General features: G+C 39.4%; 2 protein-coding genes across 2 annotated transcripts in view; both read left to right on the top strand.

Annotated features, from left to right (window-relative positions):
- LOC137471358 (acrosin-like) overlaps window positions 1–27,467 on the top strand; it is a 183,231-nt gene that overhangs the window by 103,355 nt on the left and 52,409 nt on the right. The gene's annotated exons all lie outside the window — the stretch shown is intronic.
- Window positions 34–26,703, top strand: IARS2 (isoleucyl-tRNA synthetase 2, mitochondrial). The gene is made up of 23 exons (XM_068185613.1): window positions 34–292; window positions 768–890; window positions 1,722–1,878; window positions 2,869–3,017; window positions 3,108–3,157; window positions 3,236–3,345; window positions 3,431–3,521; window positions 3,899–4,014; window positions 5,080–5,249; window positions 6,038–6,128; window positions 6,391–6,542; window positions 7,485–7,645; window positions 14,984–15,086; window positions 15,694–15,787; window positions 21,001–21,109; window positions 21,886–21,988; window positions 22,948–23,073; window positions 23,448–23,579; window positions 24,151–24,257; window positions 25,044–25,189; window positions 25,319–25,509; window positions 26,079–26,223; window positions 26,333–26,703. The coding sequence occupies exons 1-23, from the start codon at window positions 89–91 to the stop codon at window positions 26,485–26,487; spliced, it is 2,985 nt and encodes a 994-aa protein (XP_068041714.1). The 5' UTR covers window positions 34–88; the 3' UTR covers window positions 26,488–26,703.

Here is a 27,467-nt window from a genome sequence, read left to right as displayed (position 1 = left end):
CAAGCAGCCGCCGTGCCGCCCGCGCAGCGCGGCGTGTCCCCTGCCGCGGTCCGTCCCGCCGGCGGAAGCGCGGCCGCAGCCCGTGAGGATGCTTCGGGCCTGGCGGGCGCCGGAGCTGGCGCGGGCCCGGGCCGGGGCCTCTCGGGGCTGGGCGCGCTCCGCCGCCTCGGAGGCCGCGGCCGAGAGCCGGGAGGACTCCCGGTACCGGGACACGGTGCTGCTGCCGCGCAGCCGCTTCCCCGCGCAGCTCCCGGGGCGGCTGCAGCCCGAGACAGAGCTGAAGACGCAGCAGGTGCGGCCGGGGCCGGGCCGGTTCCCCCGGGCGGGGCGTGGGGCTGCCCCGGGCGCGGCGAGCCCTGGGCCGGCAGGGGGGCGGGGGTGGCCGCCAGGGTTTGTGTTCGGACCCGCCGCGCAGGGCGAACTTCTGGCGAGTCTGGTCTCTCCCTCGGCCCGGCCGTCCGGGCTCTTTTTTAGAAAACCTCGGACTCTTGAGGTTTTTATAGTTTAGATAGCCATAACTTTCTTACAGTTTGTTTTGGAGGAGAGTCACGGCCGTCCGAATAGTGTAGTGCTAGGATAATAATCTCAGGCCTAATATTTACCGTCTTCGGGCTTTTTTGTACTTAAAACCCACGAATGTCTTCTCTTGAGGAGTTAGAAAAGTGTATTTGTTTGCTTGCCTGCTTTTGTTGTAAATTTCACATACAAACCTTTTGGAAGTGCAGAGACTTGTGATGGTTTTGGTCTTTTTCTTGTTGTTTCTACAGAAATGTGGTTTTTCAGAACTGTACTCGTGGCAAAGGCAAAGGAAGACCAAACAGGAATTTTGTCTGCATGATGGACCACCCTATGCCAATGGAGACCCTCATGTTGGCCATGCATTGAACAAAGTAAATACTTGTTCATACTTTATGCTTGTGAAGTGGTAAAAACCCTGCTGTCACGTGCCCTGTGTTCTCCATTCCCATTTAAATCAATAACACTTTAAAATGTTTGGGGCTTTGGTAGTTGAGGCTTTTAAAAACCAATGGTATAGTTATGTAGATGCCATATTTTGCCATGTTGACATAGATACCATACCCCAACATAAATACCATGTACTGAATGCTTAGAGTTCATTTGATTCAGCCCTGAGATTCACAGCATTATGCTGACCACAGAGTGAGAAAGACTCAGATTGTGAGCTGTCACCCACAGCTTCTCACAATCCCAGTGCCAGAGCTTGGGCTGCAGCAATGTGCTCTAGGTCAGTGCTTTAGGCCCACCCCAGTGTTTTAAAAATGAGAGCAAGTCTGATTTGTTCACTTCAAGTCTTGCGAGTTTATAAAATGCATTTTTCAGTTCCATTGGTTGTGAACTCCTTGGATCAGAGGTCCTCTAAGGTTCTGCCAATGTACAAAATGGTAGGCAAGAAAAATAAAACATCCAGGGTCTTTGGATCACAGAGTGCTTTGGGTTGGAAGGGGGCTTAAAGATGATTTAGTTCCAAACCTTCTGCCTGGGCAGGGACACCATCCAGTAGACCAGGTTGCTCAAAGCCTCATCCAAACTGGCCTTGAACACTTCCAAGGATGGGGCACCCAGAGCTTCTCTGGTCTTAATTATGAATTTATCCTGCAGCTTTTGATATTTGTATTTTTTAAACAGGAGGAGCTTAATTATAAATGTGGCTGTTCCACATGGGGGAGCTAAAGTGATAACAGACACTTGTGGCTTTTCAGATTTTGAAAGACATCACCAATCGCTTCCATGTGATGAGAGGCTATAAAGTGCATTATGTGCCAGGGTGGGATTGCCATGGGCTGCCAATTGAGTTGAGGGCACTGTCAGAAGTCAAAGGAGCTGAAAATCTTTCACCGATGGAAATTCGGCAGAGAGGTAAATAAAGGCTGTGAGACTTTATTGTGGCCTTTTCTATTATCTATTGGTGACTTTTTCTGCCTTCACTGGGTGTATTTGCCAAGCAGATAGAGCAGGCTGGAATCTGATGAAATGGGATAATTTCATGCAGGCTTAATTTGTTGCTGTAATGGGCATGCAGAGCATTGACCCTCAAGTTTAAAAAAAAACAAAAGGAGGGCAGGAGATTTGGATGTCTGCTTTGATTAACTCTTTAGTGGCAGGAAGCTGCTATTTATCAGATCAGCATCCTTTTGGTTTTTGAAGGCTGAATTTGATTACGAACTGAAAATATGCATGTAGAAGTCAGGTTCCTTCAGGACGGCTTGGTTCAGTATCACACGTAGGAATGTATTTGTTGACTTTTTAACAATCCTACAAAACTATGTGGGGGATCCTTTTGGAGAAATTCTGCATTATATGGAAACAGTTTTGAAGAAATAATTTCAAATAATTTCAAACCCCCTTTTCAAAATGGGTTGAAAAGCATCATCATTCAGCTGTAAAGCTTTTTGTAATGAGCAATTGAAACTGCTTTAATTTGAAATTGTGGTAATGAAATGGACTAACTTATTTTCAGATGTATGTTACTTAGAAAATTTTGGATCAGCATAAGCAGAGGGAGTTAACTTTCAGTTATTCGTTTTATGTTGTGAACTTATTTTAAGAAATTTTTCTTCCTAACAAAATATATTTCCCCCTGCCTTTCTTAAAAAGAAAGTTTGTAGTCTAAAGACATGTGCTTAATTTTCCTGTGTTGGTGAAAAAGTCCCACTCCTGTTTACTCTTTGCAGTCATTTTTTTGTAACAATCAGTCTGAAATGTATGTATTTTGAACCATAGTTAGGGCATAGATTCAGTACATTCAGCTCTGGCTTTACTAAAAAAAAAATCAATAGTGCATTTTAAGTGGTATTTTATTGATCTTAGTGTACTAAACCATGTGCTTAATGGAACCATTCCCTTCAGCCAGAGCATTTGCAGAAAAAGCAATTGAGAAACAGAAATCCGCTTTCATTCGTTGGGGTGTAATGGCAGATTGGGCCAACTGCTACCTTACATTTGATCCAAAGTATGAAGCAAACCAGCTGAGAGTCTTCCACAAGATGTATGATAAGGTATGTTGAATTTCTGTGGAAGTCTGTATTGATTTTCTTATGAGTTTTGGTTCTCCTAACTTTCTTTTTTCTCCTCACTGTCCTCTCTAGGGTTTAATTTATCGGGACTATAAACCTGTGTTCTGGTCCCCTTCAACAAAGTAAGTAACTTACTATTTTGTCTTCAAACTTTTAGCAAGGATGCCAGTAGCATGTAACTTGTGTTTGATATGTATCAGAACAGCCTTGGCCGAGGCAGAACTTGAGTACAATGAGCAGCACGTCAGTCGCTCTGTGTACGTGAAATTTCCGCTGCTGAAGTCGCCGCCTAAGCTGACTTCTGTGATAGGTATGACTTCTCTGTAGCTTTAGAGACTGACAGCTTTGATTTTTGTTATAACTGTGAGTAAAGTACTTCTAATTTACATCTGTAGATGGATCATCCCCTGCTAGTGTGCTAGTGTGGACCACGCAACCTTGGACTGTGCCAGCCAATCAAGCAGTTTGCTACATGCCAGACTCAGTGTAGGTGTCTTCCACTTGGTTCAGTTGTCTGTGTCAGTCCTTACTGGTATTTAGCAGCAAAATTAAAACATTCTGGGCTGCCATTACAGTTTACTTAAGGCATCTTTTCTCGGTTTTGTTTGGGGTTGTTTTGTTCTGTTTTTAAGTGATGCAATTGTAAGCTTTGTTCTATATCTACTAATATATAAATTTCTGTCTAAATTTTTATTAAATTATTTCTTCTTCATGAGGCAAGATTACCTTCAATTTTGAGATTTATGAGTGAATTGGACGTGTAAAACCTACTTGTCTGTCTTTAGAGATGAAGCATTTCACAGATTGGTAGCTTTGTGGTATTTGTAATTATTTAGTATCGCAAATTTACATTTGCATTGCAGATACTCAATTGTAAAATGTGCAATGACTGGACAACACTTCATCCTTGCTGCAGATAGAGTTGAATCTACAGCTGCTGTTCTGGACACACAGTTTGAAATTGTATCAACATGTAAAGGTAGGATTTCATATTGTTAAATTGTTTAGAAATCTGCTGATAGGTGTCTCAAAACTGCTTCAGTTTTGGTGGATTAAATGTGTTTATAATTTGAGAACATGCCTCAATAAACAATACAAAGAAGAGGAGGAGTCTGTCAGATTTCCTGTTGGTGTATTGTAGCTCAAATTATCATCCATAGATTTCAAATGAATTTTTAAAATCTGGCTTCACATTTGGAAAATGGCTTCACGTTTGGAAAAATGAAATGTAAAGTGCAAGTCTGTTCAGTATCAAAATCTTAACTACACTGAGTGGAGTTTGTCTTTCCATCCATTGTTGATGACGAGGGGGCTAATTACAAGCATGACTGGTGAGGTAGGTGGCTGTAGTCTGTCTGGACAAACTAAAGCAGTTGAGTTGACATCCTGACAAACTGCATAGTGGCATTTCTTAACAGGCAGGCTTGGGATTCAATGTAATGAGTTGGGATTTAGTGTGTCGTTTGTGAGCTTTATTCATTTGCCTCCATCACTGATTCAGTGTTGGAAATATGCATTTGTAAAGTAGGTGAGGAATCTGTTTCTATGACTTCTTGTTTTCTTTTTCTTTTTTTTTTTTTTTTTTTTGGTGTATTTCCATGCCTTCTTTCAGAGGAAGTTTTTTCCTAATGATGAAATTACTGGGGGTGTCCTTTTTCTCACAGCTTTTACCTTTTTGAATCATGTGATTTACAGATAACATCCAAGAGTAGTAGAGTTGAACCTACTTAAAAAGAAAATTAATATTGCAACCTGTTCTTTTTAACTTTCCATATATTCAGTAATTAATTGTATTTCTGTATTTGTGTACATAACTGTGATGGCAGTTCTTAAACATGTTCCTTCTAGGAGAAAATCATTCTGTGAACACCATTTTGTCATATGGCACATTCCTCAAGCTCTGTGATTCTTGACTTTCAGCAAGGCTTTAATAATAGCATTTCTTCTGTGTTTTTTTACACTTGTTCTGTTTCTGCTTTCTGACAGAAGAAATTGAACGCGTGAATTGTATTTCTCTATTTTATCTTCTGCTTGTATTTTTCAGGTGCAGATTTGGCAGATGGTTCTTGTGCTCATCCCACCATTCCTGGCAGAGTCTCTCCCCTGTTACCTGCAAATCATGTGACAATGACAAAAGGGACAGGATTAGTTCACACAGCCCCTGCTCATGGTATGGAAGATTACAGCGTAGCTTCCCACCATCAGCTACCCACGGTACTTTTATCTTTTCAGCTGTTGCTCTTGATTTCCTGCAAATGATTGACTGTGTGCCCCTAAAATTATTTATTTTAATTTGTGCATAAAACTTGAAAATATTTGTAAGCATTCACAGAAGGGTGAGTATCACTAATGGCCTGCAGGAATGCAAGACTAACCTTAAGGAAATGTGTATCAGGATAAAAGAATGAAGTTTCCTTCTGCTAATTAAAACTTACGGGGAGGTCTTAGAATCAGATTCTTCTGCTCTTTGTGTGGTTTTGTTTTTTAAAGGAGAACACAGAGAATGTTTCTCAGATATTGACTCTCACTTCTCAGAATTGTCTTTTACATGCAGATCAGTAAGTCACCTGTTATGTAGATCATTGTAACTTTTTTTTTTCAGCAAAGCTTGTTTTAAACACATACATAAATACAGCTCATTTATGCATGGCCAGTTTGATTGATGGGAGTGAAGATTCGGGATATGAGGCATGGAGAGGGTTAGGTTTGCCTTTATTTTGCACTGTTTATTTGAAAAGTCACTGAAATACCAGTGACTGTGATGTATGATAGTTGTGGTATGTGTGCAAATGCAATGGTGCTCATTTCTTCTGACACCTAAAATTCACTTACCTGGTAAATTACTAAACTGCAGTTCACTAAATCTGAAGTGTAATTAAATATTTTGTTTTTCATCAGAAAAGGAGTCACCTAGTAGAGTATTTAACTCACTTTTGAATACCAAAAAGATAATTAATTGCTACATGGTATTTTATTGACATGATTCATTTATTTATTTTCAGGATTGCCTTGTGGATGAAAGTGGGTATTTTACAGAAGCAGCAGGTTCTGAACTTAAAAACAAGAATGTCCTTGAAGAAGGGAATGAAGCTGGTGAGTATTTGATGTTTGACCATTTGTTACTTCATCACTTACAGTCCTGCATATATTTTGAGAGTATGTATAAAGGTATATTTTGAGAGTTTGTATAAACTGGCCATATTTTGAATATGGATGAGGTAAAGGCATTCCTTGCTAAGTGTTCATTATGGAAAGGACTGTGTTGAGGTTAACAGCAGCCGTATGTTCAAACTTGAGGTTAACAGCAGCCATATGTTCAAACTGAAATTTAATCTTGCCTCATTTTTTCTCTCAGTCATTAAGATGCTTCAAGCAGCTGGGAGTTTGTTAAAGGAGGAGAAATACGTGCACAGTTACCCCTATGACTGGAGGACTAAAAAACCAATTATTATTCGTGCCAGCAAACAGTGGTTTGTAAATACAGCAGATGTGAAGGCTGCAGCACAGGTATGTAATTTTGTTTCCTTATGAGACACTTGAAGATAGCTGATGCTACTTGGAATAAGCAATAAAATCTTGCTGTAGCTCCCTCCAGAATATGATCTTCTCTAGGGTTTATGAACAGTAGTTGAAAAGCATTAATTATTTGTTGAAGTGAAATATGTTGTCAATTATTTTGTCAATGTTGGTATAATCTAGGGTAGCTACACTGACTGGTATATTTGCTTATTGTATTTACAGATGTAGAAGTTTCTTAGAGCTACTGATGTTTTTTTTTCCCTAAAATATTTTTTTAAATATGATGTTTCAAGGAATTAAATTAGAAGAGACAATTTTATCATTGTTAAAATTACCTTTTTTTGTTAGGCTAGCCTTGTGTGGCCAGACATCTTTGTTTGCTGCCCTGTTAATTTTGTCACAGTCCTATTTTGAATAACTTTAAAGTTTGGGGTCTTTTGCTCTTTGAAGTTACATAGATCCACAGAGAAGATTCAGGCCAGCACCTTAGGGTAACAGTGATTTTATTCTAATTAGGGCATGAGGTGTATATTCCAAATTCATCTTTATCTAGAATGGATGAAAACACGGTGGTTACTCAGCAGGGCTGGGAGTGAGTGGTAGCTCTCTACAGACAGTTCATATCAAGGTGGGTTTTCGAAGTAGACAAGAGTACAAGATACAGTCAGCTTTTAAACTTCAGATTCAGTCACTGATGCCATTTTTAACTTGTTTTTAGGGTGTGTCTGCTATAGAATCAGAGAACTGGGGTTTGGTTGTGAAATGCACAGTGTTCAGTTAAGTTATTGAAGAGCAGCAGGCAGTTGTCTGAGAATATGTTGTTTGATACTGGGAATGGGAGAGTAGATCTGTAACATATTTTACTGGCAGCATAGACATTAATTGTGGGAAAGCTGAAGCATGTTCAACAGTTCACTGTCTCCTCTATAGGATATGCTGAAAAAAGTGAAAGTGATCCCTACATCTGCAGTGAACAGGATGCTGGAGATGCTGGACAGAAGGACGTTCTGGTGCATATCACGGCAAAGATGCTGGGGCGTCCCGATTCCTGCTTTTTATCAGAAGAGCACGGGAGAATGCTTGATAAACAGGTACCTGCCTAGCCTTAGACACCGAGAAGTGACAGAAGAAGCACTGTCTGTTGTGCTGCAGTTAATGATATTATAAAACTTCTTATTATTTCAAGTAGGAATGCATGCTTTTACTTGTAGTTGTTTATACACAGATCTCATTTAGATGTAAGTTGAAACGATCAAAAGCTTGTGGCTGGAAGTGACTTACATATAAATAATAGGAATCAATTTACTTAAATACTTAAGTTACCTGAAGACTCCCCTTGAGATTAATTGCTGCTTTCATCCCTTGTCTTCAATGAGCTGACAGTCATGACTGGCCTTTCCATTTAAGCAAGCAGTGAAATGCAAGTTGTGGTTAGAATAGATGGCAACTGTAATTGTACCACTGTACATTAAATAGTCCAGGTACTGTGTCAAAATAGCTTTTTGCAATTAAGTGACAGTGAGATCTGAAATGGAATAACCACATTGGTTGCAGAATAAATAAGTCTATTTTGTTTCAGAACAAAATTTGAGTAGTTTTGAAGACCAGCCTCTAGTGTAACTGACCCTCAGCTATATGATTTAGTGTGTCCAGATCTTCAGATGCTAGCCTGATTCTGCCATCTTTTGGTTAATAGTGTCCAGATATTGCAAACACTGCATTTCAGGAATTATAGACAACATCATGTAGAGGAAATCCAAGCTATGTTTTAAAACAAGGAAACTCAATCAAATACAATAATTTTGTGTCCTGTAAGGAGTAATAGAGTTCTGCTTTTACTTCTTTGGAGAACAGAGGTTTTCAGTTGTGAATGCTCTCTAAGAGGTGATTTCATAAAAAGAGTATTGAATTAGTTCCATAATTTTGAATTATTCATTGAATTAGTTCCATAAGTTTTTCTGCCTTGAGATATGCTGATGCAACTCTGTTTTGTACACCTTAACCTTACAACCTTTTGTGAAAATTCATACTAAGTTTTCACAGCTGGAGGTGAACTTGAATACTGTTGCAGAACTTTTTTTTTTATTCTGGTGTTGAGTAAATGTACTGCAGGGGTCCAGCATGTTTTCCAGAGGCTGTACTGAGCACACAAGCAGTAGATAGTAGGCTCAGGGCGTGGAGAGCAGGGAATGGACTTTAGACAGGTAATCCTTAGCTTCACCTGGTGTGACTGGGTGTGTAGGTGTGCAGAGAGATGTACTTTGGCTCTCTCACTGTAGGTAATAACTGTGAGAAAAGGCCACAATAGCCACAATGTTATTTATAGTGCCTGGATAATGCTGGGACACATCAGGAAATAAATGGGTGGAGGGTTTGTGGGACATAAAACCATTTTACCTGCAAAAAAGCATGTGTGTGTCTCTATGAAAAACTACTATTTCTGAGGAATACCTTTTGTATTCTGGTTGAAGAGGAGGCTTGAGAGTGTATGTATTGCTTAAAAAATGTTAAATATGTAGTTTAACAAGCAAAAAAGTGTAATGGAAACCAGTCCAGCAGTTGGCACTCAAATGTGAAGGGCATCATGAAGCAGGAGCTCCTTCTGAACACTGAGCAGCTGGGACAGAAAGCATTTGAAAGGAGGGATGTGTGGGAATTCCTGTAGGTTGTAGTAAAATCACTTTGAAAGGCCATGACCTGTGAGTGCTCTTTTGTGAGTGCTCAAGCTGTGTGAGATTATTCCCAAAATTCTGCAAAATGTGGCAATTGCAGCATTTTGATGTGGCAAACTCTGCCATAGCTTAATACCTCCACCTTTGTGTGTAGATGTTGGCCCAGCAGTGAGACTTGTAGGGGAGTGAACGAGGGGACAGCATAGTATGTTTAGGTAGAATTGATCTGGGGAATAGAGAGGCATTTAGGAAAAAAAAAAAAAAAAACCAGACATATTCACTATGCTTGAAAAGAGATTTATTTCATTTGACTGACAGGTTCAGATGATCATTTATAGCCAGTACTCTTTACTTCTAAATTTACTTAATCTTGGTGGAATTTTCAAAGCAAAGTGTAAAGCAGTCATTAAATATTATAAAACGTTTGAGCTTAAATATTTGTAAAGTTGACTGTAGGAAACTTCTGTAACTGGAGTAGAAGTGCACAGAATGTTGGCCTATAGAAGTGACAGGCAAATGCAGAAGACAGTCTGTCAATTCATAGGTCATTTTCCTGGACACCAGTTCTTACTGAAAACAGCAGCTAAGCCTGAATGTTTTGTTACATTTGCATTATCATTTTGAAAATCATATTACAACAGGTTACTGACATGCTTTTTAAGAAGTTCATACTTAGATGGTGTGAATAATTAATATAGTTAAAACACCAGTAAATAACTTTCATTTCAAAACATTTTTAACTTGAATGCTGGATAAACAACCTTTCAGTAGCAGCTGCTGTGGAGTTTTTGAGTGACTATCAAAAGTAACAGCATCTCCACTGGAAGTCAGTGTAGTCCACATGGAGTTGCTGTTACATGTGAGAGCACCAGTGGTCGATCTTGAGTGATCCTGTTCATGTATCACCTGTAAAAAGACTTTTAAAAAGAAAAAAAAAGTCCCTGAAATAAACTGCTGTTTCCCTCTGAGAGTTGTCCCTGAATTTGTCACATGAAAAGCTGCTGAAAGCCCTTCTTTCAAGGTGGAACTGCTTTCTCTAACAATGTTTTTGCCACACCAGCAATCCAGTCTTTCTAGCCTAAAAGCCAAGTGGTAGTTTGTAATGTTCAGTGCAGAATCTCTATGAGTCTCCTTGCTGCTGTGGCTCCCCCATAACCCTGAAATATACTTGATTCAATGACATTGTCATCTATGGTTAGAAATTTAATATACTAATGATGTTTAAATTCTTTTATGCAGAGTATGCTGCATCATATTGTGACCAGGAGTGTAAAAGTTATTAAAAATCCCTTATAGGAAAGAGAGAGAAAAGAGAGAGCACTTTTCATTATTGCTATTTTCAGTAAGAATACAGAGGTGAGATTAGATTCTGTGGGATTTTTCTGCACAAATGGAGAAAAAAGACTTTAAATAATTTAGAGTACATGCCCAAGTAGATGCTTATGCTGTTTGACATCTTTCAACATTTAATAGATTCCAAGAGAAAACATTCTCCATCTAGGAAACTCTGTAACTCATAGAAAAGAAGAAAGAGCTCCAAAACTAAAATATGAGAATTGTATTTCCAGTAGTAGCTCAGCACAGGTAATAAATGTGAGATACATTCTTTAATATGACCTAATGCAATAACTGCTTTACAAATTCACTGTTCATTTATAAATATGATAATAAATAGTAGTATTGCAAAGATTGTTCTAATGCCTCACAACCTTTGTCCACTTCCCTGTAAATTTGATTAACATGTAAATTCAACTTCTGAAAAAGAAAAACCCAACATCTTTTTGAAAGAGGTCTGTCCTGTGCTCTAATTTGTTTTTTAACATAATAAGACATTTTAATGAATTGCAATTAATAGCAACTTACCATCCCCTAAATACTTACAGCTGTAGTATCGACATTCTTGTAAAGCAGAAGATAACTTTCCCTCTTTGCTGCTGTTGGAAAGGAGATGGAGAGAACGTCAGGCTCTGTATTCTTCTGCTCCTGACTCTATCTTAATGCTGCCTAATTTCTGTTAACAGATTAAATAAGTGTGCAGCATAATCAATATCTGGCTCCTGGGTGATTGGCTGGAGCCGTGGTAGCGTGAATTGCCGTAGGGGTGTCAGAGCGTAGCAGGGACACGTAATGCAAGTTCTTCCAGATAGCCTCTGAATACAGGGCAAAGTTTTACAATGCCTTTATGGCTCACACGGGGAATTACCATGCTCACCTTGAAGGCTGCAGATTATAAAGTGATGAGTAGTTATTTGAGCAAGGTGGTTTTCACTTGCACCTTACAGAAAAGTACTTTGCAAAAATCCTACTCCTTACAGTGCAGATACCTTAAATAAAGTTATTTCTCTCTTGTAGTAAAATTAATCATAAGGATCCCTCAAGCAGAGCAGAGACAAGTACAGGGACTGTGTTTGTCTTGTATTTTTCAAACTGTAGGAGTAAAAAAGATTTGTTGAAAAGCTACCCTGAAAATTTTTCATCTAAACTACCTCCTCTTATAAAATGCTTGTTAATGTTCATTTATACTCTGTAGGGAAACACTGTATAGTGAAAAAAAAAACTTGCACTGCTAAAATATTGTATTTTTTTAAGATGTGATATAAAACTATGATAGAATTTTGAGAATATTGGTCAATAAAAAGTTTACTTCCCAGTCCTTGACTCCTAATTTCTTGTAAGTAATTGATAATACAAATCTGACCTCCTTTTACTTATCTGAAAACTTTTATCTGTAGCATAATTGCACATGTTGGTTCTTGTGTAACAAAAATGTCTTTAAAAAATCTGCTTTTCATAAATTAATAGTGTAATCTTTGCATTGCATGGCAATATACTTGATAAAAGGTTAGCCCATGGCATGTTTTGTGGGAATGGTGTATCTACAAAGGTACACAAGTCTTGTGTGACATTGGCAATACTTACTGTAAGTGAAAGCAGGCATTTCATTATGGTTTCCCAAGGGAGAGTAATAGCAAGGGTTTATTTCCTTCTTGTCTCTCCCCTCCCCCACCTCTGATGGAAAGGAAAAAATAGTTTATTAAGAGTATCTTTTTTATGCTGTCGAAGATAAGTGTTAGTTTTGATCTATAGCTGGATTTATCACCTTTTATAAATCCCTCCAAATATTGATATTGTGAAATACCTGTTTAATATTTTAAAAATGTATAAGTTGAAAATTAATTCATCACTGGAGTTTATGTCCCTCCACTGAAGTGTATTTGCAATATATAAAAGTTATGTGGAAGACAGGCTTAGTTCCTGTTTAAATTTTCTGCTTTACAGGATGTGCTGGTAGCTTTTCTCTACTAATTGTGGATATGATTCCTGTTCAGAGAATTTTTCTGGCTCTCATTGAGGCCAGAGCCATTAGCTGAGCACTGAATTACTTCTTGCATGAATCACTCAACATACATAAATATTTTATGTGGTAATAAACATGTTTTAGGGTAAATCATCCTCTTTTTAATTTAGCTACTCTTGTCTTCTGCTGGTGAGTTCCATGGGTAAGACTCAGCTAGTGAGAGGAAGGCATGGAAACTGTGGAGAGAGCTCTTCAAATCCTCAGGTGAAGACAGCTGGTTATCTATAACTGGCTTTAAAAATACACTGAAAGTGTATTTGAGAAGAATCCAAGGTGGAAAATTCTGTTGGCAAAGAGTGAAAAATAATATTGTTTATTGCTTTTTCTAAAATGTTCCTGGGTGCTGCAGTATCATCACTAAAAGTCAGGGTGTAAATCCAGCTTTGTCAGTGGAAGGTACTCATCCTGCAAAAGACAAATTCAGTAGAATAGTTTAGTCCAGGCTGAGGCAAATTTCTTTTTTGTGTTTCCTGTGAGCTTTCTGAATTTGAAGATTTAGGGTAAAGGAGGAAAGACATAAAGGTTGCATATTAACTATCCGCCAGGAATTGTACCAGGACTGTTGTTGTTTGCTTTTGTCTTGGGGAAATAATACTCTCACAACTGGAAGTATAGGCAACCAAACAGGCCTCTGTGCAAATATTTCTGGAAAGAAATAGTACCATTCACAACTGGAGCTCCTCAGTGTTGTTTTAGCAAGATAAATGTTAGCAGATACATTACAAAGCCATAAATTGTGTCCTACCACCATTAAAATTGAAGGTGAATGATGCCTGTGCTGGTTTGAAAGGGGCAGAATGGTGTTGGTGCCACAGGGATATCCATGTGTGAGTATTGCTGCTTAATGGCCTTTTCCTGAAGAGAATCTGCTGAGATGTTCTAGAGGAATTTATTTTGAGAAGTGAATTGATTAATTGATGATTGAGTGATTGATTGATACAAAATTGATGTTCTATCGTTGCAATTTGAGCAGTCAAGAGCAAAACTGGATTTTCTTCTTGCCATTGCACCTTGTGTCTAACTGAACTAATTTGTTCTACAGCTTCTTGGAGAATATGTTTTTGTGCTTAAACCCTGAGTGTAAGAGTCCATTAAATGTTTTACTGATGTAGCTCAGCTTATTAGCAGTGCAGTAAAATACTGTGCTGAAAACCAAACACAAAACTTAGTGATGACTGAAGAAGATCATCTGCCTTCTGTGTTTTCAAGACAATTATGCCAGAGAATTATTTTACTTTCCCCCCTTTTGCAGTACTGTGTCAAGAAATTAGTTAACTGATTAAATCTTCATTTCTCAAGTTAAAAATAAGTCTCTGGTGGCCTGGGTAACACAGCAGGTTTAGTTTGAAGTTGGCAGGTCATGATGATCTGCTGTACTCCTTAAATACAGCAGATGTCTTCAAAATCACCTATTTAGGAAATGCTCTGTGTGTCAGCAAGACAAAGTGTGTGGGGTTCCTCTTTGGTTCTTTAAGATACCTTAATTTATGTCTAGACTTGGTATTAAGCAATATTAAAAATCAGTTCCCCATAGCCTTACCTACTGGGGCCAGGGATTGAATGTGTCATAAATAGTGCACAGAACTGCACACCTTGAGGTTGCCTTATGTGTTCAGATCAGAAAAAATGCTTAGTTAACTTTTTAATTTTTCTTATTTCTGTAATATCTGTTTATACCAGGACCTTTGTCCTGGCTGGTGCTATATGTTATGAACTCATAGATTGCCTTCAGAGTATACATTGAATGGTTTATTATCACTCCTCTACTGGGTGCAGAATTTTCAGTTTCTTACTGAATTAATATATTAATATATAATTAATATATTTACATTTATTACAATTTGAAAAACATATTGCTAAATTTGAGAAATTCAGGCAACTGGAAGCTTAAGAAATATATATATATGTGTTTGTGTGTGCTACTTGAAAAGCTGTCATTTCCTCACTCCTTTCCACATGAGTTCTCAAAGTCTCTGTATCCAGTAGGAAAAATAAACCTGTTATTAAAAAGAGCAGATATTTTGAGGGAAAATAGCTGTGTAGTTTCTTTAAATTCAAAGTCAATAAATAGCAAATAAAATGGATTTTAGAAGTTTTCAAGCTGCTGGCATCTTTTCTGAGTGCTCCAACTATGAGGTATTTGCAGAAGAAGATATTTGGAATCTCTGTGGGTTTTTGTATGTTGTACAAATCCTCCCATCTTGGAAGGCAAAGCCAGAAAGTATTTAATGCAGGCAGGAAGCTCTGTGAAGTCTTGGATGGATTAGAAGCTGGAAAATCACAGGTTCTAATAGCTTGGTCTGTGTATCAGCATCTCTCACAGCTTTGGTTCTGGGATACTTTTGGAAAGGTGTGATTAACTCCTCCATTCATAAACCCCTTTTTTCCTCCTAATCCAGTGAAGCCATCACAGATGTCATCAAAATAGTGGAGCAGCAAGGGACAGATGCATGGTGGGCCCTCCCTATCGAACAACTCCTGTCAAAAGAGACTGTAGCAAAGGTAAACTTCTGACTTCAGGTACAGCAGGTGCTTGAGACAGTTGAGTGATGGGAATAAACAAAAATTTTCTATTATTTCCCATGACTCTCTTCAGTCTTGTATTCTCATTGTGAAAGGAGTATTCAAAAAGTGAGATCTGAGTGGGGCAGAACACACACAATTGGATTTGTGCTGTTAATTCAGGGCAGAGATCTCTATCCTCCTTTTAGATCAGGAGGAAAGTAGCATCCTAATTAACCAAATTATGAACCCAAATATGTATTAGGTCTTGGTCATTAAGATGGATTAGAATTTTTATTTAGCTCTTCCTAACTTTTTATTGTTCTTTAACAATAGTGTACTTAAGCTGGCACAAAGCTGTAGTGTTACTGTGCCATCTGAGGTTTTCTTTGTAATTTTTCCTTGCCCTACCTTGAGTTTCCATCAGTAAATATCTGAAAACTCTTGTCAAAAATTATCTACGTTATCTTGTGTTCACTCACAAAGTTGGTAACAGAACCTGTACAAAACTGGTCCAGAAACCAAATTTACTTTATTTCTAGCTTTGAAAAGCATGGATGATATAGAGTATTCTATTTGCATTATTTAATAATTGTTCTCTCAATAGGCTGGTGGTCGTGATGTTTCAGATTATGTCAAGGGACAGGATGTCCTAGACATTTGGTTTGACAGTGGAACTTCCTGGGCTCATGTTTTGGAAGGTAAAGAACTCCTGTATTGATCCTTATTTTAAAATACGTGAAAGCAAAATGTAACTGTTCTGTGTGACAGTGTTGGTGTCAACAAAACTGAGGCAGATTATGCCAGCGGCGGGCTGGCTGTGACTTGTAAAGCTGCTTTTGCTTGTAAAGATAAGGATTTAATGTTGGCAAACTCATTTTCAGCATAATTAAATTTGAGGTTTTTCTAATATTCTTCTAATGATTCTGACATGTGGTGTACTGTGTAACTGCTAATCACCTCATACTTGTTTTGAGTGGAGAAGTGTCATGGCACAGACAGCCAAGGTGCTTTGCTGCTAGATGGTAGTCTTAAATTGTTTTTAGTTAACAAATTTCAGTCTGTGCTTGTCTGTGCTATTTGAAGCAAAACAAGACTGAGATCAGCTGCTGAGTCTAAGTTCTATAATTTAAAAGTGTAAGTGTGCTTTTTCACTTCTGATTACTTTCAGTAACTAAAGGAGTATATTGTGGCTTAAAATATTTATACTTGTTATATGCTATTTATGGCTCCTACTGCCAGTAGTTGCTACTCAGTAGGTAGCAGATAGATATTTGTATAAAAAGATGTAAAATATACACTGTTCACCTGGAGGATAGTGTAAAGTCAGGAGTCCTTTCTAGAGGAGGAGTCTGGTCCCATACATCAAGTCTGTTGGACTTTAAACCCTCTGTACACAATTACATGATAACAATCTTGCTGAATTATAAAACACGTTAGTACCAGAGTTTTATTTCTTAGCAACATGGTCAGGCAACAGTACCATCAGCACACATTAATTTTCTAGAAGACTTTTACATATATTGAGATTTATGCTCTTTAAAAATATTTTTGGTTTGATTTTGAAAGGTATAACAAAGTAGTGGTATTTTATGCAGTCACAATCTTGCATTGTTAAAGGGCTGAACACCTCAGCCCTCTAATCCTGTGTAAAGGAGATAGCTTTTCATAAGGAATAGCAGAATCAAGACTCTGGATTCGTTGTTGATTTGTGTAAAGCTCCCATATGGATTCTGTAGTGTCTAATAAATGTTGGAGTTATCACAGTACAGACTTCTTTCATGGAACTATTACAGTTCCTCTTCTCCACCTAGTCCACTCTTTTGATGAAATTTGCTGGAGCTTGGTGTGTGTAAGGCATCTTCTTCTGCTGTGTGACATAACTGGAGTGGCCCCACTGCTGTCAAAGCTGGGGACTGGCTAACCAGCAGTGTAACCTCCTAACCCTGTTTATTCTCAGAAATGACACAAAAATTGCATTACCTTTTTTCTCTGTAAGTGAGGCTTCCAGCCACTGCCAGAAGTGAAGTACAGTCTGTGATTCATATCAGATTACTGGTTTAACTCACCCTTTATGAAACTTTGCAAGAGAAGTTGTTGAATTAAGAGTTTTTGGTATCTATTTCCTAAATACGCTCCAGTTTCTAAAGCTTTTTGCAGAAAGTCTTCCAATATCAATGTAAGCAAGGCTTACAGACAGGCTAATGGGTGGGATTGTTTTCTAAAGTACTCATGGAGAAAAAAAGATGGAATTCATGGAGAAATCCAAGATTGCTTAGAGAGTGTCATTATGGGAAGAAGAACTAATTTTGTGATAGGAGATGAGTGATAGCAGAGATTGTTGCTGCCTTCTGATGTCACTGTTGGTGGCATAGGTTCTTTCACAACACTAGTTACTTTCAGGGCAACTGCAGGATATAAAAGATGGCTAAAACTGAGACTAATGTTTGTTTCACTCTGCCCTGAACTCAAGTAACTGAAAATTCTAAGTTAATGATCTGTTGGTAACCAGCAGGAATAACAGATGTTACAGATTTCCCTGTCAGTTCCGTCTTGTGAAAATAATTCCTTCTCTCCAGCATCTCTGCGACTCAGAACTCGGTCTGAGTTTTCAGTGCACTTGACCCAGCTGTGTCCAAGCTTACTAAAGGAGGTGGAGCTGTTACAAAATGAATCCCTTTAGCTGATGGCCACACAGATTGCTGTCAGCAAATACAGCAGGTTGGGAAGGGGGTGAAGAGGGACAAGAAGAGAGATTCTGCTGAATGAGGTTAAAGGAATTACTCAGTGACAGCCAAGCCCAATGGTGCAAATCATAGGTTGCATTACCTTTTGCCCTTGCATAGTCCTATTTCTAATGCTTGCCCTGCTGCATCTCCTTCCAGGGACTGGGCCTATTTCTGATGGACATGGCTTAAAGTTACTCTTGTTCCATTAAATTATGGTTGGCTTCCTTTTTCCAGCCTGGGCGTGCCTAAGGTACCACTTATAGCTAAATGACAGATTAACCAAACCATTCTATGTCAGCCATGTGGCAGGTGCAACTTACACACTACAGTCAGGGATTTGGCTACTAGATTTATAGTCACAAACTCAAAATTGTACAGCTACAAGTAGACTGTGTGTGAAATAAAAACCACTCACTAGCATCACTGAGAGCAGATCCACAAGTGCAACATTCTCTGAAATCCCCTAAAATTCCCTAGGGATGATGTGCTTTGTTAATGCTCTGTTTGCCTAACACTGTTTTCACTGAACAGTTGTTGTGCCCTCTCATCCTGTTCATTTCTTGCTACACATGCCTCAATTTTTTGGGGGGAAGAACTGTTTTATGCAGTGTTAAAATTTAAGTCCAAGTGCTTCATACATGGATAACTGCATTTTCACAATGCTGCTGTGAGGTAGAATAGTGTTAATCCACTGCTTCCAAAAAGAAAGTGTGGTAAAAGCAAAAATTTTGTTCAAAAGCATGTGTTAATTTTAAATACTTAACGCTGTGGTGCCCAGCACTTGTTCTGTTGTTATTTTGCTTTGAAGTTCAGGCATTTGACAGAGCTCATTTCAGCAGCTCCTTCTGGAGCATCCATTTAAGAGATGTCTTAAAATTCTTCTTTAATGTCTTAAAATTCTTCTACATTTTCCGCATGGACAGAGTGCCAGCTTTACTACAATCTTGAGATGATTATTTTTTAAAATATTTCATGTAAAAAATGCACACTGGACTTCATTGTGATGTGATTTTCCACTGGTAAAAGTCACACAGCTTTTTACCCACAGTTTTGTGGGTATTGCAATGATGGTAGTTTTCAACATCATAACTTTTTTTCCCTATCTTATTGGCTAATGTTTAACTGAATGAATGTGATTATTTTACAACTTGCCTATCTAAGTGTTTAAACTTTTGTGCTGACTGAGAGGCTTGAATTTATCTTAGCTGGTTCATTCCTGGCATTAAAATACATTATGTTTAATCTAAAAGTCAAAGTCTATAAGATCAAAGATAAGGAATCTTGAAATCCAAACCAGAAGGATCATAAATGGTAATTCTCTTTAATGACCTATGTACTATACCTCAGTTAAAATAAACAAAAGAAAAGTCTCTGGGGTTGTTGGACATACTTCGCCATTTACCAAAAAAAAAAAAGTGAGCACTGTTGTAATTAATTTTAACAAAACTGAGGAAGGGGAGCTACTTATAAGGCAGGTTTTGTATATGCAAACTCCATGTTTGTATTTACAGATAAAATGTTCAGGCTTCTGTTAACTTTGCAAGCACCAGTAGACAGCTTGCCAGATGTACTAGTTCCTATCAGAAAAGCCCAATCCAGTTTGCTGTTTGTAATCAGTTGTTTGTTGACATTCTTCTCTCCTCCAACTACTGGCATTTCCATGAAAAGTTCACTTCTCTAAAACCAGTGGCTAGTAAACTAGTTGTAAGTAACAAATGTGTCGTTACAGATTTTCTAATGTTACTGTCTTCCTTACCACAAATATTCTTTTTTTATCTTGTCCTCACAAGTGTGTTTGCAGTCTCTTAATACAAAGGTTGCTCCTTACTTACTGTACTTCTAAACCCCAGAGTCTTAGTAGATTTCCTTGACTGAATAAGCAAATGTATAAAAACCTGATATCTACCCACACATTTTCCCTGTGCTACCTGGAACTGTGTGGCATTGACCTTTGTAATGTTGAACTTCCCTTTATTGCAGGATGGATCTAAATATCGAAACTTCCATTAAGTTAAACAAATAAATCAAGTGTGTCAGCAGCAGAAAGAATCATTGTCTCAGGGGTCCTAGGAAGAGGAAAAGAGGAGATAGTGAATAAAGATTGAGTAGAGAAACTTCTATCTGAATACTGAGAAAGCAACACCATCAACTTGTAGAATCAAAACTAAACTTCTGACAAATATGTGTATGGTTTTGCACCTTTGTAGGCTTTGACTTGCATGTTCTGCTGTGTTCACATTACTCTTTTCTCACTCTGGTGACCTGTCTGGGATTGCTTAGGACAAGGAGGGACTTCTTTAGTCAACAAGATTTGTACCTTTTTGTACAGTGACTGAAATCCACCAGTAAAGCCATTTAAACTGTGCTGTCCTCTCTCAACCTCATGGAATAGCTGGGTTGGCTCTTTTGCTTTTAATGTGCAGTCAGCTAATACCCTGCCTGCCTTGTAGCCCAGTTTTCCTCTAAAGTACTCATTAGCTCCACTTGTTCTTCCCTAGCATTCCTCTTTTTTTCTGTGTTTGTATTTACAGGGAATAATATTTCCACTCAGCCTTCCCAAGTCAGGCTTTTCCAGATGCCTCTATCCCCAACAGGCTTTTTGTTTCCCATGTTGTCCTAACTCTTTGCCAAAGTTTTTAATCTTTCTGGAACACCAGTGACCAAAAATGTAAATTCTGTCACAGGTGAGCTATGGTCACTGCCAAAGCTTCCTGCTCTCCTCTGTAAATGCCTTTCATGGGCTGGTTGGGCACCTTACCTCTGTGCCTTGTGCCCAGAGTAATTCCAAATGGGGAAGCTTCAGATGGTGGCATAGATTTTCATTAATTCCAGTAGCAAACTGGGTATTCCAGTTTGTTTAGGAGCACTTGAAAAGTATTCAGAGAATTTCTGTGATGCAATCTGAGCATGATTGCTTCTTTTCATAATTTATTATTTAGTTTGAGAGAGAGCAAGCTTATTTGTTAAATTCTGAAGTGTGGCAAGTTTTGGATTCTTTTAAAAATCGTGATACTAATTAATCCCTTCTATCATAGTTAAGTAACCACACACAATTTAGAAAAGTAACTTACCTACTGGGTTTAAAAAGCAGGGTAAATGTTACTAATCACTTTCAGAGATTTTGTCTGTTAATTGTTTTAAGATACAAGGTCTGATATTTCAAATAAAATATTCTGCTTTTAAAGGTGCAGATCAAAGAGCAGATACATACCTTGAAGGAAAAGACCAGCTGGGAGGTTGGTTTCAGTCCTCTCTCTTAACCAGTGTGGCAGCAAGGAAAAAGGCACCATACAAGTAAGTGTGTGGATTGCAAACACATTTCTAGTCCATTTATTGAATATTGGGCTTTTGGAAGTGTGCACAGTAGTGCATAAACAAGAGAAATCAAACCAGTACCAAGTATCTGATTTGTGTTCTTACATTTTCTTATATTAGATTTTAATTAATTTACTCTTTAACTTTTTTCTATCATAATTCTAATAATGTTTTCATTCTTAAGTCATTTAGGAATTATCAGATACAAGTCTGACTTTTTGCTATCTCTCCCACTCCCACAATTAAAGAAATTCTTTGGGAAGTGCCGTCTGCAGATCTCCTAAGATCATTGACTTGTGAATTCAACATTAGGCTGTAGGGAATTGGGAATAGCTGTGTGTGTTCTGCTGGGACTGTGGCACATCATTTATCTCCTGAAAGATGGAAAGCATAGGGAAGGGAAATGTGGCTCAGCTGCAAGGAGGCTGTGCAGTTTTGAGAAATGTATTGGCTTAAAAAGTAAATAACACATTAGTCTTTAATTAATTGAAATACTCTTGCCCTAGATATCTGAACAATCTGTTGCTTGCACAACAAAATTAAATGAGGAAAATAAAGTTGTTTGCTCTCCTTGGATGGTAGTACAGGATATATTCATGGTTGGTTGAACTCAGGGGATGAAGCCTCAGGCTCACCAAAACAGAGGGTTTCTGTGTGCTTTGACTTAAGAATATCCAAGTATATCCTCATTAGAAATCAATTCTTAGCACAGATTTTTCCCTGGGATATTGTTTTCACTAAAATCTTTCCCACAGGACTCTGGTGGTTCATGGCTTTACTCTTGGTGAGAAAGGGGAGAAGATGTCCAAATCTGTTGGCAACGTGGTTGACCCTGATGTCGTCATCAATGGAGGCGAAGTAGGTCAAGCTCCTGAGTTTCTCAGAACTTACAACCTTTCACTGGCAGATTCAGTAGCTGTCTTGTGGCAGAACTCTGTCAGGCTCTTCTTTGGCTGTACTGCAGTTCCATCTGGCTAAACTGAAAACCTTGAGTTGTGTTGATTCTGCTGCAGTGCGAGAAAACCCCTCACCTTCGTTCTCTGCCAAGAGAAAAGAATATTATGCAGAGGGTGTAGAATGGTTCCTTTTTACCAGTGTTGATGGAGTAATGGAGAAGAGGAATAATAAAAAAAACAAAAAAAAAAAAATCTCTGCTGTCAAACTGACTGAAGCCTACCACATGTGGCTAGCAGTGGAGCAGTCAGATGTAGCAGTGGCACCCCAGCATTCTCTCTGTTCTCAGGCTGTTATTTACTCTGGAAACTTCATTCCATGGTCAGGGAGGTTGCACTGCCAGTGATGCTCTGAATTTCCTTCCCTCCCCAGTCCTGCTGTTGCTCTTTCTGAGGCTCCTGAGCAGATTTTGCCACTCACTACAGAAAAGAATCAATCCTTGTATGACTTGCTTCTCTAATTAATTAAAACATACAATTGTTCCTATTCTTTCGCAAAGGAGAAAAGCCATTTTCAGAGCTGAAAACAGTCTGAGGGGGAAGAAAAACCTATGTAGTTTTAGATATTAACATTGCTATTTTAATGATAAGCATTCAAAGGATTTAAGGCTGCAAAAGAGTTTCTCTCAGCTTACCTGGGTTATAGCACTGCCTGTACACAGAGTGCTGCAAGTGTGAGTTGTTACTGATGAGCAGCAAGTCCTGCTAAAAGAGAGGGAAGCCTCCAACCACAGCAGCCTCTGGGCACATGGACAGAGTTTTAGGTAGTCCTTTGAGGAGCAGGGAGCTGGACTAGATGATCCCTATGGATCCCTTCCAGCTGGAGATATTCTATGGCTCTGTGCTTTCCTGTCTTGTCCTCAGGATCACACCAAGGATCCTCCATACGGTGCCGACATTCTCCGCTGGTGGGTGGCGGAATCCAATGTTTTCATGGAGGTGATGATTGGGCCTGTGGTACTCAATGCTGCCAGAGATGACATCAAGAAGGTAAGAGCCACCAGTGCCAACACTGTTCATCCCAACAATAGGTCCTCTGTGTCTTGCCTGCAAAGCTTTCCAGTCTTTAGCCTAAAGAAAGCTTTTCCAAGCTTATTTAGGGAGGTACTACTGCTTTTTACACCTGTGGGTCAAATAGTAAAGTGTACTGAGAAAAAGACTCATTTCACAGCTTTGTGCTTTGGTACCAGCCAGTCTTTATTTTTCTGTAGGTCCTTTTGCCATGTGTTCTTTATGATGCCTTTCTAACTATTCAAACAGTCATTTTGAAAAGTAGTCAATTTCAGTTAATGATGGAATATGAGCATTTTGTGTTTCATGTAAAGTGAAGGCTAATAATGTTTAATTGCTTTGGGTTGTTCTAGCTCCGGAACACGCTACGCTTCATGCTGGGAAACATGGAGGGCTTCAACCCAGAGACGGACTCCATCCCCCCTGCAGAGATGTACATAGTGGATCAATACATGCTGCATTTACTGCACGAATATGGCAGCAAGGTAGGAGGCAAGTGTATTTAGATGAACATGAGTGTAATGTTTTCCATTTGTTATTTTCTTTAGGTGTGTGTCAAGCAGGCGCATTACAACCACAAAGGATCCTTCAATGCAATGTGTGCTACCTTACGCCCATCTCAATTTTTGAGGAAGACTTTAACATTCTTAACTTGGGACATCAACCAGATTTTCCCACTAATTGCCCAAGGCCTTAAATTAGTAGTCTTTAAAAATAGTTAAAGATAGGTATTAAAAAAAACAAATCCAAAAACTAGAGCTTTGGAAATTTGCTGTTGTACAGAACTCTGACATTTCTATCACTCAGAACCATTCTGAATGGATGAATGAATTCTGAAACCATGGACCTAGTTTCTAGGGTTCCCCCTTTTCTTTCCACTCATACTTGAATAGAAATTATTTTTGGCCTGTTAACTGACTTAACTTTTTTTCCCCCTCCAACAACCTTTTAAAGTTTCTGCCAGACATTTTGCTACTCATTCCCTTTTCTGTAAGTTTAGTTTTTCAGGGGCTGTGTGATGCACACCAATGCACTGTTCTTACCTCCCTCTCCCAGGTTACAGAAGCCTACAAACAATATGAGTATAGCAAAGTTGTTCGACTGCTGCAAGCATTCTGTTCCAGAAGCCTGTCTAACTTCTATTTCGCCATGATCAAGGACAGGTGAGTTCCTTCCTGCTGGCTTTAAGAGGGGAAAAAAGAAAGGAATGGGTCCGAGATGGAGGTAATAAGGTTCCAGGTGAATGCTGAGTGAACAGAGGCATCTCAGAGGACTCTCAGTGCATTCAGCTGAGTGGTTGTCCTTGTTGTGCTCTCTTCTGTCCACTGGTGGTACTGAACACTTTAAAAGGTCATCATATGAGCACATTTAAAACCAAATATTTAATGATGGAATCTTGGATCTATATTTCTACCCAGAAAGGGTGTGCATCTCAATTTGGGAAGACTGGAGGAAGGGCTTTTAGCAGTTAGCTGTGCAACTGAATGTATTTATCTGTTTTTTTGGATCAGTAAAAGAATCCTAAAGCTGTGACAGATACCTATGTAAATGTGCAAGGGCTGTTTCATGGGGTAGGAGGGGTGGCAGTTATACTGATCTTTAGTTTCCAGAATGTGAGTAAAGGAGGACTGGGGGGAAGAGAAAGAAGCCCTAATGCTGAGGTTTACAGATGAACCAGAGCAAAGGGCTGACAGCTGCAGGCTCAGCTCCCTGAGGACAGATTCTCTCTCCCCAAATTACCGTGTAGAGAATCTTCTTTTCCTGTGGCTGCAGATGGTCCTGTCTGTAGCCCACTTTGCTTGCCTAGTGAAGGGCACTCCAGAAAAGCTTTCCTTACAAAGGCTGGGTGGGTCAGACTTCTGTATGTCCAATGGCAGTCCCAAAAGTGTGGCTCTTGAGCAGAAACATGAACATAGGAATACTTTCCAGCCTTCCCTGCTGTCTTGCAGGCTCTACTGTGAAGAAGCAAAGGATCCTAAGCGTCGTTCATGTCAAACCGTGTTGGCAGAGGCTCTGGACATCGTCGTCCGTTCCTTTGCACCCATCCTGCCCCACTTGGCAGAAGAGGTTTTCCAGTACATCCCTTACAAGAAAGGTAAAGCACATACCACTGCTAAGTCTTTTAGTGCACTGTTTAATTGCAATTACAGAAATATGCCACTCTTTTTTATTCATTTCATAAACACTCAGACTAAAATAAGAATTGCTTTGTTTTGCTTTCAAGACTCAGAGGGTGTGTTTCGTACTGGCTGGATTAATGCAAGCTCAGCATGGAAGAAGCCTGGCATTGAGGAAGCAATAGAAGGTGCATGTGCAATGAGAGACTCCTTCCTTGGGTCCATCTCTGGCAAGAATGCTTTGGAATATGAAGTCATCATTGTAATTGAGCCTGGATTGCTGTTTGAATTAATGGAGGTAAAAAAATGCAACTAAGAGTAGTGTTGTCTGTGTGAAACCTTTCTTCTGCTTTGTACTTACCAGACAATCACAGAACGCTTGAGGTGGAAGGCACTGCTGGAGCCTGTATAGCGCCGTCCCTTGCTCAGGCAGGCTTAGTCAGAACAGGTTGTCCAGGCCTCTGTCCATTGGTTTTTGGATAGTTCCGAGGACGGAGACCCTACCAGCTCTCTGGACTACGTGTGCCAGTATTTGACCACCCTGACACTAAAAAAATCAGCTTTTATTTCTTGGAGAAGGATCACCTTCACCCTGCTGGCAATGCTCTAACACAGCATCCCAGGGTGGGATGCTCCTGGCCCTGTCCCTTGGAATGCTGGCTTACAGGCAGCTGCTTGGCCCTCAGGCCCCTTTCTCTTGGACACTGCAGTTCAAGTCTGTCCTCCTGCTCCTGCCAGGAGTAAATCAGACTCTTGGTTCAAACCATCCACTCTGATTAGGAACCACAGCTCAGTATTTATTTTAGAGAATGGATGGTGCTGAGAAACAAAATCAAGTTCCAAGTCTGAAAGCTCTGTGTCCCCTAGGCACTGCAAGCAGAAGAAACTTCCAGTGTTTCCCAGCTGAATGAGATAATGATGGCTTCCCAGACAACCCTGCTGAGCGAGCTCCCCAAAGAAACACCTTCAGATGCAAACATCATAAAAGGGACCTTTCTGATTAATTTGGAAGGTAAGAGAACCATTCCAGAAACACTCCTGCACTACAACACAGGGTTGTTCCTGCCTTGAGTCTTGCCTACAGCTCCAGCCTCTTTCAGCAATGACACTTTCTTTGACAGGTGGTGACATCTGTGAACAGTCTTCATACAAAGTTATAGCCCGACCCATTGCCAAAGCAAAATGCCCTCGCTGCAGGAGATACACGGCCGAGTCCTCAAGCACTCCCTGCCCACGGTGCCTCCAAGTCCTTGCTGCTGGAAAGGGGAGCACGTGAAGACAAAATGCCTATGCAAAAGCTGCTCCAAAGTGGCTGAAGAAGCAGGTCTGCGTACTGTAACCTGTAGAAGCAGATGCTTAAGCCCCAGCCTGAGCAGGAGTATCATGTATTTTGGGGAACCTTACATATGTGTGTATATATATATATAAATATATATATACACTACTTGTGTATATCACTTTTCAGCTTAATAAAAAGGGTGGTTAAAAATAAGTGACTGATTTACTTGTTCTTAGCAACCTGTGTTCTGTGGAAATTCACTTCCTTTTAAGAGAAAATCCTCAGTGAACCAGCTCTTGTTTAACTTTTATACTGGCAGCTGGTAGTTCAGCAGAACCCCAGAGAACCAGTCCTCTCTACAAAACAGAGGAGGAAGGGGTGACCACCATTCCCTAAAAGGAAGGAAAAGACACAATGAAACCTCAGATTTTATTTAATCAATTTACACAAATCCACAGCAAAATAAACACAAAATAGCACTATATACAGAGTATTACTTACAGTACATTACAGATTTGATTGGTGTAGTGTGTCAGCTCTGACATGATCCTCAGTTACAGTAAATTCCTTTACACAGCTGTACCAGGATAGAGGAATGCAATGCAGCTAAGGAACACTCTGCTTTCCTCAGGTTCCATGATGACCAAATCTCAAGCTCATTCATTTCTGCAGAAGTGTGAGGTGCTGTCAGGCAAGGTGGTCATGGCACCTGTGTGATATTGCCTCTTCCATTTCTCCTTTACAGCTGTTTTAACCTCAGTTACAGAAGTCAGGAGAGAAGTACAATAGAACATAAACCAGAGAATTTTACTGGAATTCTGACTATTCTTTGCTCTGTCTGTAGGAAGTCAAACATTCAGTATCAAGGCAAGACTCCTTCACCAGCTGCCTTGGAGTGCAGTGATCAGGAACTGGGGCTGCAGAACAGATGGAGGAAGCTGTGTGGAGCAAGCTACCTGCATTGCCTTTTTGGGGGG

This window comes from Anomalospiza imberbis, chromosome 3 (assembly GCF_031753505.1).
Source record: "Anomalospiza imberbis isolate Cuckoo-Finch-1a 21T00152 chromosome 3, ASM3175350v1, whole genome shotgun sequence".
Taxonomy (NCBI): Eukaryota; Metazoa; Chordata; class Aves; order Passeriformes; family Viduidae; genus Anomalospiza; species Anomalospiza imberbis.
This window is presented reverse-complemented; position numbering and strand designations above follow the sequence as displayed.